Source organism: Vombatus ursinus, unplaced genomic scaffold, assembly GCF_900497805.2.
Source record: "Vombatus ursinus unplaced genomic scaffold, bare-nosed wombat genome assembly UNPS02014172.1, whole genome shotgun sequence".
In the NCBI taxonomy this organism is placed as follows: Eukaryota; Metazoa; Chordata; class Mammalia; order Diprotodontia; family Vombatidae; genus Vombatus; species Vombatus ursinus.
In genome coordinates this window covers 687,827-706,189 of record NW_020953950.1, presented here as the reverse complement: position 1 = coordinate 706,189, position 18,363 = coordinate 687,827, and the positions used below count along the sequence as shown (strand labels likewise).

The 18,363-nt window shown below is 41.6% G+C and overlaps 1 protein-coding gene across 1 annotated transcript in view; it reads left to right on the top strand.

Moving 5' to 3' along the window:
• FHAD1 (forkhead associated phosphopeptide binding domain 1) overlaps window positions 1-11,821 on the top strand; it is a 174,400-nt gene extending 162,579 nt beyond the window's left edge. The window contains exons 30-31 of the mRNA XM_027859802.1: window positions 4,447-4,500; window positions 11,705-11,821. Coding sequence (XP_027715603.1) covers window positions 4,447-4,500; window positions 11,705-11,821 — 171 coding nt within the window. The remainder of the gene's footprint in view (window positions 1-4,446; window positions 4,501-11,704) is intronic.
• The last annotated feature ends 6,542 nt before the right edge of the window (window positions 11,822-18,363 follow it).

Sequence of the window (18,363 nt, the reverse complement as noted above, 5' to 3'; positions counted from 1 at the left end):
TGACCCTGGGCAAATCACTTAACCCCAATTGCCTAAAAAAAAAAAATTAGCATTCTGGAGTGGCAAAAAAGATAGGGGGGTACAATGGAAAGGTCACTGACTGTGAATTCAGAAGCCCAGGGTTCAAAATCCACTTTTTGGAAGTACTTTGGCTGCTTAGACCTGTGTGACCTTAAGTAAATCATTAGCCACCCTAAGCCTCTGTTTCTTCATAGACTCTGAGACCCTTCCAATTCTATATCTATGAGTCCAGGATGTGAACATGCTTTCAGAAATAATCAAGCACAGGGGCAGCTAGGTGGCTCAGTGGATAGAGCTCTAGCCTTGGAATCAGAAGGACCTGACTTCAAATCTGGTCTCAGACCAAATACCGAACACCAGACACTTACTAGCCAGGTGACCCTAGGCAAGTCAATTAACCCCGATTGCCTCAGGAAAAAAAAAAAAACACGCCGCCTGACTGCTAGTAGATTGGGCAAATTCCACATTTTTTCAGAACATCTGTGTCTTTTGAACCACAAACCAATTTCACTAGTACAAGATGGAGGAAATAACAGTTCATCCGAAAAAGATCCAGGGATCTAAATGGATTGCAAACACAATATGAGGCAATACCAGAATATAGAAACTATGAAAGCCTTTGAGATCTTAGGAGACATTAAGGAAAGCATGGCTTCCTTGAATAGGGATGTGATGGTCCTACTGTTTTCTACCCAGGTCAGAACATTTCTGGAGTATTGTATTGAGAGCTGAAGATGTAGAAAAAACATCGTTTAACGAGAGAAGGGCCAAAGGAAGGCAACAAGTATAATGAAGGGCCCCGAAATCAAGCCATGAACATATGGGTTGAAGGAACTGGGCATATCTATCTGGGAGAAGCAAAGCCTTAGGGGAGGTCATGAGAGCTGTTTTCAGATATTCAAAGCATTTTTTTTTTCAAGTGGAAGAGGGATTGAACTTGCTCTCTTTGGCCCCAGAGGGCAGGACTAGGAGCAGTGCTAGGGATTTAGGTTTAGTATAATGGAGACAACTTCCTAATAATTAGAGCTGTCCAAAACTGGGATGGACTATCTCTGGAGGTAACAAGTTCCTCATCACTGGACATCTTCAAGCACAGGCTGAGTAACTCCTCAGGTGAGAGGCAGCAGAAAGAGCTCTGAATTTAGAGTTAGGGTCTCTGAGGTCAAATCCCATCTCTGCCACTTACTATGGGCAGGACTTTGGGCAAGGCTCTGAGCCTCAGTTTCCCCCTCTGAAATGAGGCGCTTGGACTAAAGAACCTCTAAGGTGTTATCCTATGTGTGTGGTAGAAGGAATCCTCGTCCAGGTATGTGTGTTGGACCAGAGGGACACCAAGAGCCCTAAATCTAGCACTGAGGTTCCAGGCTTGAAAAATACTGTTGTTCTTCTTAGTACTGCCTACAAAAGAAAAAGAAAAAAGATGCTTATTTGAGACAAATGGAAACATAATTCAATGATAACTAAGTAAGCCTAGCTACTTCACTGGAAAGCGGTCAAAAGTGGCCTTCAGCTAAGCCGAGACTCTGTTAAAACTCTCTTCCATGTGGTTTTTGGGTGGTTGTTGTGGTGTGTGTGTGTGTGTGTGTGTGTGTGTGTGTGTGTTCCTAGAAGACACTTTCTTTCCCATGACAAAAGCCCCACAGACTGTCTAAATTAGACCTGATAGAAGGAAACACTTCCTGACAGGGAGAGTTGTCCAAGAGAGGAATGGGCTCCTCTTGGGAGGAAAAGGAAAGGGGGGAGGGGCTCCTCACTCCTGGAGGTTGTCAAGAACATGCTGGGGCCTTGTCTGTTGTAGAGTGGATTCTTACTGATGTATGGGACTGGATGGCATCTGAGATCCCTTGCCCCTTCGAAATTTGGTGAAATGTTCCTTCAGGACCCAGAGAATTCCCCTCCAGGGTTTCCACTCTCCAGGTAGCTGGCAATTCCAATGAAAGGAGCAGAGATCCAATGGAAATGTTTGCAAAAACAGCAGGATCCTCCAAAATAAACTTTTCTTTAATATTTTCATTTTATTTTTCAATTCATTATTTTCTCTCCCTCCCACTCTCACCCTCCAAATCCTTTTTAAAATTTTATTTTATTTTTAATTTATGGACTAAAACAAGCATTTCCATAACATAGTATAATAAGAAAAAAAAAGATGCTCGTACATGAAACTGCAAATCTACTATGTACAACTTGCTATTCCTTTTAAATATACAACAAAGTTAACATGTTCATTTCTTTTTTCCTTTTTTTCTTCCCACCTCCCACCCTGCCCTAGAGATGGCCACCATTAGACAAAAATAGATACAGATATATGTAAAATTGTAGTTATTATCCCACCCTCAGCCTCCTAATCTTAAAAAAAAAAGTAAATAAAACCCTTGTGATGATGCCGGTCAAGCAAAAATGAGTCCCCACATTGGCCACCTCTATTGCTTCACCACAGCGATCAAAAGAACCATTTCCTTTCAGAGTCCCTAAGTTAGTGAAACAAGAACTTACTTTGCAACCACAGCAAATATCTGGGCCATGGGGAAAGAGCCCAAAGGGAATATTTGCTTAAACAAAAGTCTTGTTTAGTCCAAACTGTAGATGCAGCCACTGATTTAGAGGACCCCTGGATGAAGCCTCCTGCACACATTGGCCCTATGACCAATCCTCATGGCCATTGACTCCTCTGGAACTTAGCATCTGGGCATCTCCAAACCCAGAGCCTGGAAGCCGTTTGATTCAGAGAAGGCTGTGCTGCCCAGCAATCAGGGCTGTCTTCCAAGGCCTCTGCAATGGCCTCTTCTGGGAAGGCAGTAAGCAAGCATGAGGAAGAGGAGAAAGAGTTGGAGGAGGGCCTGAGGGCACCTGCACTGTCTGTGCTTTTAGGTATTCTGCTGCTTGGGTCTGAGCAGATGGGCGCTGCCCAGGGACAGCTTCCCATGCTGTCTCCTGCTGGCTCCTCTCAGCCTGGAGCTGCCCCTGCCCTGGAGGCAGCTACCAGAGAGGCCCTGCAAGAGAACTTCCAGTCGACCCATTCAGGAATCTCTTTTTCAGACCGGTATTTACTTTCAGAGAATGTCAGAGCTGAGAGTAATCTTTGAGTATCAAATATCAAAGCCAAAATGGACCTTAGAACAGAATGTCAACCAGCAGGGGTCTTAGAACACAGAATGTCAGAGCTAGGAGGGACCTTAGAACATAGACTGTGAGAGATAGGAGGGCCCTTAGAACACAGGATGTCAGAGCTAGGAGTGAGTTTAGAATTGTTGTGGTCCATAAAACAAAAAGACCAAGTTGACAACGGATTAAAAAAAAAATTTTTCAATGCTTGGAGGATGAACAGAAATATCTCTGAATACAAACTCAACTAGATTTTCCTTTAGGTCTTATCTTACACAGAAAATCAACAAAAATAAATAAATAAAAGGAAATGGTTACTTTATTCTAATTGGCTACTATTGACAAGATGTTTTGTGATAAAACATTTTTACTAACAGGATACAGAAATGCCTGAGAGTAAATACATTCTCATCATTAAGAAACTTTTGTTTTGAAAAGATACAGTGATATGTGGTAAGAACAATTAGAATGGGATAGTGATAAAATACAGTACAATTAACTATGAAATTAATAATTAATAAGCAATTAACTATGAAATGGGACACAGGGTGTAGGGCATTCTCCCCCAGGCAGGCATTTGTTACGCTTTTTCCTTTCCCCCTGTGACTTTTTAAAACCAAGATGGAGTCACTTTGGTTCATAGCAGAACTTCATTTCAGAACAGTGTCAGAGCCAGGAGGGCCCTTAGAACACAGAATGTCAGAACTGGGAGAGTTCTGAGAACACATCAGAGCTGGGAGGGCCCTTAGAACAGGGAATATCAGAACTGGGAAGACCTTTAAAACAAAATATTTGCGTTCAAATGGACTCTAATGACCTCCTTTAGAAAGGCTTTAAAGGAGAAGTGGCTTGGTGGCTAAGTGGCCATTCCAGGTACAAGAAGGCCTGGCTCAAGGGCTACCTCTGACATCTAGTGACTGTGTGACCACGGGCATTTCACTTCTCAATGATCTAGTCCAGTGATATCAAATTCATTAAAAAACAAGGGCCAATAAAGGTACATAAGGATCCCTGCTGACCACATATTGTCTTAGAAAACCACGTTACCATCATCTACATTTTATTGTATTTTTGTTTTGCTAAGTATCTTCCATTTCCATTTCAGTCTGGTTTGGGCTGCACTTAGAACATCGTGTCTGACATCTCACCATCTCCCAGACTGGAAGCTGCAGCAAAGTGTCCATCTGCATTGACAGACAGGACTTCCTCATCCAGGAATTCCCTGCACTGTTAATTAAAAAAAAAAAAGCATTCCAGTCCCCAGGTCCAGGAGATAAGTAAAAGAAGCAACTAAGTTTGAGCAGTGCTCTTTCTGTTTTTCAGAAGCTGGCATATACCGAAATATTGAAGAACAAAGTTACCCAGTCACCTCCTATGGTGAGTTAGAGATGGATCCCAAATGAGGAAAGGGGCAGCCCATACCCCCCAGCCAAGGAGCTGTTTGTGGAGTGGCAGAGAAGAGAGTGAGCCGGCCCAGGTTCCTAGAGGGCATTTCCCAGAAAGGTCTTTCTTTCTAAAAATTAGTACTCAGGGCTCTCAAACACCAAATATTAGGGTTTTAGACTTGGAAAACCTTTGACAGATCATCTAATCCAACCGCTTCATTTTGCAGTTGAGGAAAGAGACCCAGAGAGTGAGGCCACATATATAGTAAGAAGAGCAGAATTCAAGTCCTTGGACTCCACACTGGTGCTCTTTCCACTATACTAGGCTGCCTTTCTTTGATAGAAGCAAAGAACACTGGAGGTGGGGGGAGACCTACAAAGTTACGGGCTCACTGCCTCTCCCTCACTTCAGACTTCCTTTTACAAAAAGAGGAAACGAAAGTGATTTGTACAACAATAATCATAAATAATCACGAGATCATAAATTTGGAGGGGGAAGGGACTTTAGAGGCCATTGAGTCGAATATCTTCATTTTACAGATGAGGAAACTGAGGCTCATGATGGCAAAGTGACTTTCCCAGGGTCTCACAGCTGCCCACTCCCTGCCAGTGTCTAAGGGCCAGATTTGAACTATAAAATCTTCCAGATTCCAAGACTGGGAATTGGGGGAGGGAGGGGAAAGGAATAAACATTTATATAGCACCTACTATGTTCCAGATGCTATGCTAAGTGCTTTACAAATATTATCTCATTTATAATGCCATGGATAGCTAAGTGTTGCAGTGCATAAAGCACTGGGCCTGGAATCAGAGAGACTCATCTTCCTGAGTTCAAATACTCTCAGACATTTACTAGCTGTGTGTCCCTGAGCAAGTCACTTAACCCTGTTTGCCTCAGTTTCCCCATCTGTAAAATGTGCTGGAGAAGGAAATGGCAAATCACTCCAGTATCTTTGCCAAGAAAACCTCAAATAGGGCCCCAAAGAGTCAGACATAAAGGAACAACAACAATGCCATAAGCATTACATCATTCCTGAGTTTGGAAGAAATTGCCTGGTCCAACTCATTTTTACAGATGAGGAAGCTGAGACCCAGAGAAAATGACTTGCCCAAGGTCACATAGCCTCTAAAGGCTCAAAATGCCATTTGAGAAACAAAAGAAATTCTATCCCCAAAGGCCCTTTCAAAAGTTGCTAGGACTTAAAGTAGGAAGCACCTTCTCAGCCAAAAACATCACTGCATTTAAGTGTGATCGTGTGGAGAGACAGGCTCTTGGCTGAGGTCCCTTCCCAAGTCTTTATACCCCTTTGCAAGTGTGATGTGATCCATCCATCCATCCACACACATGTGAGAGACAGAGGCAGATGGAAACTGGCAGGCTGCTTCAGGTTTGGACGGAGATCAAATGGTGATGGAGGATTATGCAACAGATGATGATTGATGTGCTTTAGAAAGATTGGTCCCAGGAAGCTGCTCTAGCCTGGCCAGGCAAGAGAAGGAGATTCCTAGAACATCAGGATCTCACCGTGCTTGGCAAAACGGGCACCATATACACCATGGCCTTATGGAGGGCCCGAAAGTTAGATGGGCGGCAGTGTGGTGTGATGGAAAGAGCCACAGGACCTGGCTACAAATCATGATTCTGCCATGTAACTAGCTGCTTCACCTTGGGTATGTCATTTCTCTCTAGGTCTCACTGTTCTCAGTTATAAAATAAAAAGGTTGGATTCGATTCCAAGATTTTTTGTTTCTTGAACCTCTTTCAATGACAACACTAAAAATGTGTTGCGATCCCCTAGGGTAATTTAATTTATAATATTCTACTTAGATTTATTCATTAAGTGTTTATAATAACTACAATGATAACTTTTGGCCCTAAAAGCTCCAAATTAAAATTTACATTGTATAATTATAATTATAAAATGATTTTCTCCCTATAATTGCAGAAATACATGTATAATGCTTCATACACACACATGCTTGTTGTCACAGAGGAAAAACATTTGTGACATAATTGGACAATTATTTACTGCTTAAGGTGTGATTAAAGAATTTGTAGCTCAAACCCCCTGGGCATCACTTTGATGGGAACCACTGGATTCGAGGAATTCTAAGGTCTCTTTGTGAGCTACATCTCTGATGGACTGAGTTTGCATCCTCCCATTTCTCCAACTAAATTTGTCAGTCAGTCAGCAAGCATGTATTAAGTCCGTACTGTGTGCCAGGCACTGTGCTAAGTGCTGAATTTCCAAAGAAAGGCAAAAACAGTCCTTTCCCTGAAGGAGCTCCCATTCTAATGAAGGAAATGACATATACTGGGGTGTTTTGATGTCTTGCATTGTGATACCGTGGTGAGAGCCCTGGATTAAGATGATGGAACCAGGGTTCCAATTCTGACTTTAAGGCTTTACTACCTAATTATTCTTGAGCAAATCACTTCTTCCTGTAGGCCTTCCTCTGTAAAATGAGGGAGTCAGCCTAGATAATTTCTAAGGACCTTCTAGATCAAAATGTTATGATTTCAAAAGCTCGAGGCTAAAGTCCAATCACCATGTTTCAAAGACAGCTTTCGCCTTCCTGCACCAGCATCTGTGATACAAAATGCCACGCTACATTCCAAGGATAGCTTACCCACATGATTAGTAGGAGATGGAAGATTGTAGGGTCCCAGAGTTCAGGCTGGAAGGGACCTCTGCAACCCCTTTGTTTTACAGATGAAGAAATGGACAGAGGAAGTGACTTGTCCAAAGGCACACAAGCAGTGAGAGGCAGAGGAGAGATTCGAACCCAGGTTCTGGGACCCCAAATCCAGCCATCTTTTCACTGATTAACTTACATTTACCTAGAGGACCTACAGAGTCCAACACCTGGCACATTGTCGGTGCTTAATAAGTTCTAGGATTACGTTGGAACTTAAAGATGTGCAAACCATTGTCATCACATTTACCTGGTGAGATGGGCAGTACAGTTCTCGCTGTCCCCACATTTTACAGACAAGAAAACAGTCCAGCCAAAGAAGAGTACTCAACGTTCCCCATGGGATCCTACCCTCTTCCGCCTCTGGGCATTCACTGCAAACTATCCCCATGCCTGGAATCCACTCCTTCCTCTCTGCCTTTGTGAGTCTTTCTTTGCCTTCAAGGCTCAGCTCAAGGGCCACCTCCTCTGTGAAGCCTTCCCAGATGACCCTAGGTTTTAATGTCCTCTCTCTCCAGATCTCTCCTTAGCTAGGTGGTGCAATGGGTAGAGTGCTAGGCCGAGAGTCAGAAAAAAATGAGTTCAAATTCAGTTTCAGACACTTAGTAGCCCAGTGTGGCACTGGGCAAGACACTTAACTTCTATTTGCCTCAGTTTCCTCATCTGTAAAATGGGGATCATAATAGCACCTACCTCCCAGGGTTGTTGTGAAGCTCAAATGAGATGAGAATTGTAAAGCACTTAGCACAGTGCCTGGTACATGTTGTTGTTGGTAGAGTAGTTTCAGCAGTGTCTGACTTCATGACCCCATTTGGGGTTTTCTTGGCAAAGATACTAGAGTGGTTTTTCATTTCCTTCTCCAATTCATTTTACAGATGAGGAAACTGAGGCAAACAAGGTTAAGTGACTTGCCCAGGGTCACACAGCTAGTAAGTATCTGAGGGCAGATTTGAACTCGGGTCTTCCTGACTCTAAGCATGGTACTCTATCCACTATGCCACTAGCTGCCCACTTAGTACATAGTATATGCTATATAAATGTTAGCGATTCTCATTTCCATTATTGTCTTGTATGTACACGTGTGTATGTACATGTTTTACTACAAACCACCATCCCCCCACCCCGCTCAATAAATAAGCTCCTCAAGAGAAGGGTTTGAGTCTTGTTTAATCTTTGTATACCCGGGGCCTAGCCAGTACCTGGCATACAGCAGGTGCTTAATAAATGTGTATTGATTGTGTGTTGATCTTACCTCTGATATTTACTGCCTAGGTGATCTTGGGACAAGTCAGTTGCTGTCCCAAATTTCAATTTCCTCATCTGGAAAATGAGGAGTTTGGATGAGACGGCCTCTGAGCTCTGTTCAACTCTAGATTTAGATAATTGTTTAAGATAAGTTAAGTGACTTAGCCAGGGTCACACAGCTAGTATATGTTGGAGCTAGGATTCCAACTGATGTTACAAGGCAGCCAAGGCATCCTTGCAAGCAGACTGGACTGGCAGTTGGAGGCCCTGGGTTCAAATCTCAGCTCACCTTCTTCGCTACTTGTTTGACCTTGAAGAAGCCACTGTGAGCTTCCATTTCATTGTCTTTAAAATGACATTGTCTCTAAAATGATCCCCAAGGTGCCTCCTCGTTATAAGCCCTATGGTCTCTCGCTGTAACTTAGACATCAGAAGGTTTTACAGCCGAAAGAGACTTTTAGGCTCACAAAGTGCTGGACTTAGGCTCCCAGCTCTAGGGTGAGATGAGATCTCCGAGAATGTCTAGTCCAAGCCCCTCATTTTATAGATGAGGAAACTAAGGCCAGGGTCACGTTGGTAGTGTCAAAAGTGGGAACTTGGAGTCCAGAAACCCAGGTTCGTGTTCTGTCTCTTACTAGCTGCATAACCACTCTTCAGTAGAATGTAAACTCCCTGAGGGCAGGCAGGGGCCCTTTCACTTTTGTCATTGCATCCCCAGCTGCTTAGCTCTGTGACTTTCACCCAGTAAGCACTGAATAAGTGCTTGATGATTCATTCACCTTCAAATCTTAGCCAACAAGCATTTATTAACCACTTACAAGTACTTACCTCCCAGAGTGATTGTGAGAATCAAATGAAAAAAAAATATATTTAAACATATTTTTAAAATATTAAATAAATATATCTGAAAATGATGAATTAATATATTTTTGAAAACTGAAATTGGGGAGGCATGGAGTCAAGATCTGGGTTCAAATCCTACCTCTGACACTTATTAGCTGTGTGGCCCTGGGCAAATCATTTTACCATTCTGAGCTTCAGTTTCTTCATCTGTTAAATAAGAGAGTTAGCTAACTTTAAAGAACTTTCTAGCTCCAAAAAACTAAGCCACGATAAATGTTATATAAATGTCAGTTCATGTGGTTATTTTAATGGTCCACTAGTCATTCTTGGGAGATACGTTATCAATGCATTTTAGCAATAAAATCTGCAGTCTGGGTGAAGCCCCCTATTTTGGTAAAAAGATGTCATTACTGATAGCTGTTATGGGTCAAGATCTCTCACTCTCTCCACGGTGGCTGAATTTAGACACTCTTGCCTCGTCGAATATGAATTAGAACGAAATGATTACTATATACATCATCTGGCTGCTGCTTTTTCATTCTCGAAGTTAACATTTATGGTTTCAAATGTCACTCATTGCTGTCTGTTAAGCGGCCTCTGGCTGCTTTGTTGTTATTATTTAAACACAGTTGTACTGGTGCCCACAAAGTTTGTATTCTCCCATTTTCTAGAATCTCCCCACCCCCCACAACGGACCAGTATCTTTTTCACCTCTCCCTTCTCTTTTGTCACTAGGCAAATTCCCAGTAACTAGCACACACAGAGTTCTATAGATACAAATATATTATTTTGTTGTTTTTTTTTTTCTAAAGGAATTTCTCAGTGCCAGAAGGGAATTCAGACACCATCTAGTCCAACCAGCATCTAAATGTTTATAGCAAAAAGTCACAAGGCTCCGTGGAGGCTGGAGGTCTCTTCTGGACTGGACATTGTCTAGTCCTAACTAACTGTGTGATTCTGGGCAAGTCACTTAATCTCTGTCTCAGTTTCCTCAACAGTAAAATGGAGATAATCATAGCATCTACCTCATAGAGTTGTCCTTGGATGAAATAAGATATTTGTAAAGTACATAGTTGGTGCTTAATCAAGGTTTATTTCCTTTCCCCTTCTCCCAGTCCAACCTCAAAAAGAACTAGAAAAAGTAATAGGCAGACTCATAAGGTAGTGAATTTAGATTGATAAGAAGCCTGAAGATACACGGACTTGGCAGTTTGGTGGTTTAATGGATAAAGTGCTGGACCTGGAGTCAGAAAGACTCAAGTTCAGATCCAACCTACTGTCCCAAGTCTTCACACTGAGGTTGGATCACTACTGTTAGAGGAGGGGGTAGGTAGGATTCAAATTCAGATTCCTACCTTTCCAAATTTATGGCACTTTGTTTTCCTTAACTCAAGCTACATTCTAGGCAAAGAATTACATATAGATACAGCTACTTGTATCTAGAACATGATACTTCTCTGTTAACTCCAGGCCTTTGCATTAGCTGTCCCCATGCCTGAATCCCTAGCTCCTTTCAAGGCTTAGTTCAAGTGAGAAAAAAAGAAAGAAGAGAGATAAGATGTTTCTTTGTTTTGTTTTTTGCTAGGCAATGGGGTTAAGTGACTTGCCCAGGGTCACACAGCTAGTAAGTGTTAAGTGTTGAACTCAAGTCCTCCTAACTCCAAGGCTGGAATTCTATCCACTGTGCTAATGACATTTCTTGAACTCCGTCAATTTCTAATGCCCTTCTACCTCTCAGAAATTACTTTGTATATACTATGTACTAACTTACCTGAGTATATACTGCTTCTTCTCATCAAATATAAGTTCTTTGAGGGCAAGGACTATCTTTCCTTCTTTCCTTCCTTCCTACCTTCCTTCCTTTCCTTCTTTCTCTTTTTTTATTTCTTTCTTCCTTCCTTCCTTCCTTCCTTCCTTTCTTTCTTTCTACCTCTAGCATCTAACTCAGGGACTAGAATATAATAGGCACTTAATAAATGCCTATTGAATTAATGGATTCGGATATAGTTGGACTAGGAGGGTCTGAGGTCCCTTCCAGCTCTAAGGTTCTGAGCTTCCATGAGATGACTCACTCAAGGACACCCAATGAATTAATGGCAGAATCAAAACTAGAGCTGGGTCTCTAACCTGTCAGCCCAGAAGTCTTTTCACTAGACAGCCATATGGTGATGCAACTCTGGGACAGGCAACCTGGGATGGATCCAGGGTAAGATGGGCCAAGGGAAGTCCATAGGCTGCTGCAAGAAATCACGCTAACCTTCCCAAAAGTTGGTGTCCTGGGATGGCACTCCAGTCATCCAGGCTAGTTATGGCTCTGAGTCCTGGCCACTGAAAATGAATGGGGAGGGTTGAATGCTATTTGAAGATTTTTCATGAGTAATAATGAATATGTTTTTGTTTATGTGTTAAAGCTCAGGGTCAAAAAGATCATGCTCCAGACAAACCAGGAGAAAGACCTACAGAACAAAGAGTCACCACAGAAAACCATCCTGGAAATCATCATCCCTAAAACAAGTGATAGGAATTAGCAAAAGTGTGCCCCACTACACTTTTGAAATCACAAGTCTTTTGGACCCTTCTATGGACAGTTGCTGAATGCTGCTCCTAGATCTTTGAAGCACACCTAGAATTTTGTTCCCCCTCCCACCCCCACCCCTGCCCAAAGACTTGCATTTTGCACAAGACCAAGTTTCAGTGTGTGTGGAGGAAAGGATCGTGTGTGTGTATGTGTGTGTGTGTGTGCATGTGTGTGTGTGTGTTTAATACCTTCAGATGAATGTGTGAGGTCCCCAGAATCACAATGGATTGAAATCACTAATGCAGAATCCAGAGTCTTGAGTAGAGAGATGATGCAACACAGTGTTTGGTTCATGGCCAAGTGGAGACCCCTGTCCTCCCTCTCTTCTCCCAGCACATCCCTTAGTGGACCACAGTGCAGAAAGTGTTGTGGTCCTGGCAACTCTTGTCCTAAGCTGTCTCCATGTGACAGGATGGGAGCAGGTGTTAGACACTGAATTCCAAGTTCATTATAATAAATTTAGAAAAACTTAATTCAATTCTGTTGTTTAAACCATGCCAGAAGTGCTAAGGGAACAAACTGAGTCCTCATGTGCTGAAAAAGTCAAAGGCGCCATAGCTAGCAATACTCATTTTCATTATACTAAAAATCGCTGTTTTTTTCTCCCTTCTACTTTTCCCTTAATTTGACTCTCTCTTCATCCCCTTTGTCATGTCTCTGTTATAGATGTCTTCAATTTATAACATAGGTGGCTAAAGCCATCAAGGTTAAGAGTAAGAATTCACTGATGTCATTGACCACAATAAAATTATTTTTCAAGATTTTAGTAGCTATTGCCTTTGTTATACTATGTAGTACCTGGGGATATCTACTTTCCACTTACATGTGGGTTGCCCTAGACTAGTTACCCTAGATTTGAGATACTCTATATATTCACATCTACTCAGCAACCATAGTTTGAGCCCCCACCAATGTGTTTACTTTTACCAGTCAACCAGAGAATGCAATTAGTTGAAAGCAAAAGATTTAATGAAGAAGCATAGTAAAAAAAATTAGAGAAGATTCTTCCCATAAACCTACGGCACTTTTTTTTTCACAAATACATACCCCACTAGTGGAAAAGGTCTACACATGTAGAAAACATGGGGAAGAGATATGCACATGCACACACATATACTATATATATATAGCTAATGAGCATGTATATAGAGGCAACTCATGATGTTTCAGGGCTATCACTGTCTTTTGGTGATGTCATTGCATTGCCATTCTTGGTCTAGGGGGCTGGGAGTTTCCACCAGCTATGAAGTCTTTGGGGTGTTAGTCCCTGCTGGTCTCACCTGATTGCTGCTCAAAGGTGCTCTGCTGATGTTATGGTTATCGCCAGTCACCACCTGGTGCAGTTATGATAGGTAAAAGGCTATGTCTTCCAGCTTCTGGCTTCAAGTGCAGACCTCAGCTGAGTTGTTACTTCTTTTCAACAGAAGGAAGAGGAATGGACTTTGCCATCTCTCCTTTAAGTTAGAACTCAGAGACTTAAGCTTCAGTTCTCATAGAAAGGCAAAGCCCTAAGTCAGAAGGAAGGCAGCCCAGAAGTACCAATTCTTACACTGTACTACAAAGCAGCAATCATTAAAATTATCTGGTATTAGATAAGAAACAGGTCAATCAGTAGAAGACATTAAGTATATGACATATAGAAAGAAGCTAACCTAGTAACCTATTATTCAATAAACCCAAATACCCCAAGTATTAGAGTAAGGATTTATTTTTGACAAAAATTGTTGAAAACTGCCAGCAGTCTGGTAGAAATTAGGTTTAGACCAATACTGAATGTCATACCAATATAAACTCTGAATAGATACTTGTGCTGAATATCAAAGGTTAGTTGTTCTTATTTCAATTATGTCTGACTCTTCATGACCCCATTTGGAGTTTTCTTGGCAGAGATACTGATGTGATTTGCCATTTTATTCTTCAGCTCATTTTATAGATGAGGAAACTAAGGCGAATAGAGTTAAATGACTTGCTCAGGGTTACAAAGCGAGTAAGGGTCTGAGGCCAGATTTGAACTCATGAAAATGAGTCTTCCTGACTCCAGGCTCAGAACTCTACCTATTGTACCACTTAGCTGTCCTTATCAAAAGTCATATCATAAACAAATTAGAGATGCAAAGTAGAAATTACCTTTCAGTTCCTTAAGGAGAGAGTTTATGACCAAAGGATAGAAAGAATCACAGAAGATAAAAACAATTTTGATTATGTAAAATGTAAAAGGTTTGGCACACACACACACACACACACACACACACACACACAAATCCAACACAGCTAAGATTGAAAGGGAAAGAGTTAAGTAGGGAAAATCTTTGCAGCAAATTTCTGAGATAGAGGTCTCATTCCTAAGATATACAAAAAACTGATTGAAAATTAGAATAGCACCCATTCCACAGCAAATAAATGATCAAAGGGTACGAATAAGCAGTTCTCAAAGAAGATCCAAGCTACAGATAGCTGTATGAAAAAATGTTCCAAATCGCTAATAATTAGAAAAATTCAAATTAAAGCAACTCTGAAAAACTATCCATGAGATTGAGAAAGCTGATAAAAAAAAAAAGGAAAATGACAAATGGAAGGGCTATGAGAAAGAAGACACAATGTTGCACTGTTGGTGGATCTGTAAATTGGAACCAAGAAATTTGGAACTATGTCCCAAAAAGTCACTAAACTGTGCAAACCCTTTGATTCAGATGTCATTACTAGTCCCATAAACCAAGGAGATAAAAGCATGAGGAAAAGCTACTATATGTGCAAAAATATTTATAGCACTCTTTTTGTAGTGGCAAGGAACTGGACATTAAAGGTGCAACCATCAGTTGGGAAGTGGTTGCACAAACTATGATATATGAATGAGCAGAATACTATTGTGATAGAAGAAATGAGGAGATGATTTCAGAGAACCCTCAGAGGATTTGTATGAATTTATGCAGAATAAAGTGAGCAGAACCAGGAAAGCAATTTATGTTACAATAACATATTGTAAAAAAAAAAAAAAGAAGAAGAACAATTTGGAAAGACTTAAAAACCATGACCAACACAATGATCAACTGTAATTCCAGAGGACTGATGATGAAAAATGCTGCCTGCCTCCTAGCAGAAAGGAGGTAATCTGAATATATAGAATAAATATATAGAATATATAGAATGGCTAATATTGGAATTTGTTTTGCTTGGCTATGCATATTTGTTATAAGGGTTTGAGAGAGAGATGAAGGGAGAAAGAAAGGAAGAAAGAAAGAAAGGAAGGAAGGAAGGAAGGAAGGAAAGAAAGAAAGAAAAAGAAAGAAAAAGAAAGACAGACCTTGACAGGCCCCAAATCAAAATTCTTAGCTCTTTTTTTTCTTGTATAGGAGTTAGTCAGTCCTCAGAGCTTTGACTATAAAAGCTTTTCCTTTCCAAAAGGAGAGCCTTAATTCCAGGGCCAAGCTCTTTTGGAATCTAGAATAGTCAGGCATCTAAGCATGACCCACAGGAATAAAGTTTATATTTTTAACTTCCACTTGTTACTTGCCAAAGTTAGCGTATCTGCTTTAAAACTCTTTCTAACTAGTGTTAGAAAGTCTTTGCAAACTCCATCTTGTGCACCCAAACTGCACCCATTCAGCAGTGTTGTAAGGGCTACCCTTCAAACAAAACACCAAGGACCTGATCTAAGTTTTGGTCTAAGGCCCCCTGATATTCTCATTCCTAAGATTCTTTTGGCCTATCATCAAATGAATTGGGGGGTGGGGTGCAGGGGAGAAGACAAAGGAATAAAAATTAGATGGAACTACTTCAGGGTCTACTTCTAGCCTTACCTCAACCATGTCAGTCCCTTTTTCCAAATTCCCAACTTTCTTGTGTATATGGTGGCCCACAGCAGGCAATCAATCCATAAACACAGAAAGACAAAAGACAGTCCCTGGACTCAAGGAGCTCATAGTCTAATGGGGGAGACAACATGCAAATATTTATTTAAAAACAAGCTCTACACAGGATAAAATGGAGGTTTTTAACAAAGAGAAGGAACTAGAATTAAAGGGGGGGTGTTGGGAAAGACTTCTTGTAGAAGATGAGATTTTAGCTGGAACTTCAAGGAAGCCAGTACCTGGCTTAGAGTCACCACCTGAAATGGAATAATTAGATGGCTCTCCATCTCACTGGTGTGGGTACTAATCCCACTAGTATAGATGGCAATGCCTCTATGCCTCCATCAATGCTTGTCATCCTATGGAATTCTTGTCCATGTTCTCCCATAAATCCTCCCTAGAAGATTAACCTGGGGCAGCTAAGTGGTGAAGTATATAGAGGGCCAGGCCTGGAGTCAGGAAGACCTGAGTTCAAATCCAGTCTCAGACACTTACTGGCTGTGTGACCTTGGGCAAGTCACTTCATCCTGTTTGCCTCAGTTTCTTCATGTGTAAAACGAGCTGGAGAAGGAAATGGCAAACCACTCCTATTGGGTCATTAAGAATCATACATGACTGAACAACAACAATTGTGTTTTTATTTTATTAAATGTTTTCCAATTACATTTTAATCTGGTTCAGGCTTCACTCCAGGGTGCTGCTGCAACTTCAAGGGGCCTGAAAGCCACATTGAACACCTCTGTCTAGAGGATGGTTTGGAATGAGGAGAGAGCTGAAACAGGGAGGACAGTTAGAAGGCCATAGCAGTAGTCTAGATGGAAGGTGATGAGGTGTGTGAGTGAAGCAAAGAGATGATCCATGGTGAGCAGTGGGGATTTGTGACTGTGTGCATGAACAACAGGTTTTACTTGAGCGACTTGACAAACCAGGACCAAGACCTGTTACCTGTGGACACAGAAGCATGAAATGTCTCAGGAAATGTATTGCTTGGTCAATTCACTCTCTCAGCCTTCAGTGTCTGCTTTGTTTTTGTGCTGACCAGCACAGCATGGTTGGCTTTGAAGTAAAGATATAAGATGACATCTTTGCAGAAGTGGCGGACTATGGGTGTGCAATACTGCAGACTTTTTCAGTGCACTGGTTAGTTTTGTTACCCTGTTTTCTCTTTCAACTTTATTCTTGGTTGTAAAAGAGGGTTCTCTGGGAAGGGAAGTTAGAATAGGTACACTGGAAAATGTAAGTAAAATTTAAAAAAAAAATGATACCACTAAAATTTTATTTTCAAAGAAAAAAAGTTATCACCTCTGGGTGTGACTCCCCCAGCTTTCCTCCAAAGAGTCTACATAAGCTGAAAAAAACAGAGGCGCCTGTGAGCCTGAGGAAGACGTGAAATGGGGCCCAGGCACTGTGGAACAGCTCGGCCTACCATTTTGGCCCTGTTTCCATCAAGATGTGCAGCTCATTTCCATCTGTGCCATGTCCTGAGTTATTTTGAGCCAGCGTGTGACCTCGTGTGCCTCATGATTTGTTTTGAAGGTTTCTTCACCCATCTGTTCCCCTGAGCATCTTTGCAGTGTCCCTTGCCTGAGGTGGAATGGGCCAGGCTTGCTTTCCCTGGCCCAGACTTCATTTCCTCCAGGGGTGTTTCTTTCATGCAAGCACCTAGAAGAATTCAAGGGCATAAGTTATATCCTCAGATGAGATTCTTACTAAGTGTTGCCAGGCTCAGAGAGGTTCCTTGGACACATAAATCAAATTTGCAAGAAAGTTTCTGGTCTTGCCTGGTAATCATTAGAAAGTAAAATAAGACTGTTCCTCTTCTCTCGCAGCCTCTGGTCTGCAACCTTCAGCGGGGAAGTGGTTGTAAATATCCATTTGCTAGAATGTGGGAGCATTTAATCATTTGTGAAGCTCAACAGTCATTTTCAGGGGATGCACAAGACAGATCACCCATTAGATCCCTCTTAAGCAAGCACCATTAACTGAGAGGCACATGATATGGACATCACATGGTGTGGGGGATAGAGTCTACCCTTGAGAATCCAAATGGGGGATAGAGCCTACCCTGGAGAATCCAAATGAAAGACAGAACCTACCCTTAGGAATCCAAATGAGGGATAGAGCCTACCTTTGGGAATCCAAATGAGGGATAGAGCCTACCCTTGAGATTCCAATTGAGGGACAGAGCCTACCCTGGGGAATAAAGATGAGGGATAGAGCTTACGTTTGGGAATCAAAAGGTCTGGTATGATCTGTCCTTTACTTGCTATGTGACTGTGAATGATCAGTTGCTTACCTACCTCCCTGAGCCTCAGTGTTATACAAATGGGGGCAACTTTATACTTTCACAACTGACCTCACAAGATTGTCATGAAGAAAACCCTTTTTGAAGAGCCCTAAATTCAGGGTCAGGAAGCCTAGGTTCGGGTTTCAGCTCTGACACTTATTGCTCAAATCACTTAAACTCTCTGGGTCTCAGTTTCCTTCCTTAGAAAATGAGGAGGGAGGGCTAAAGGGCCTCTGCTATAAGATCCTCTGCTGCTATAAAATGCTATGTTAATGTGATTTTTAAATCATTATTTTTGTTGTTCTCATTATTATTATTACAGTTTGGGCATGCTTTTCAACCAAAGCCTAGCCTTTA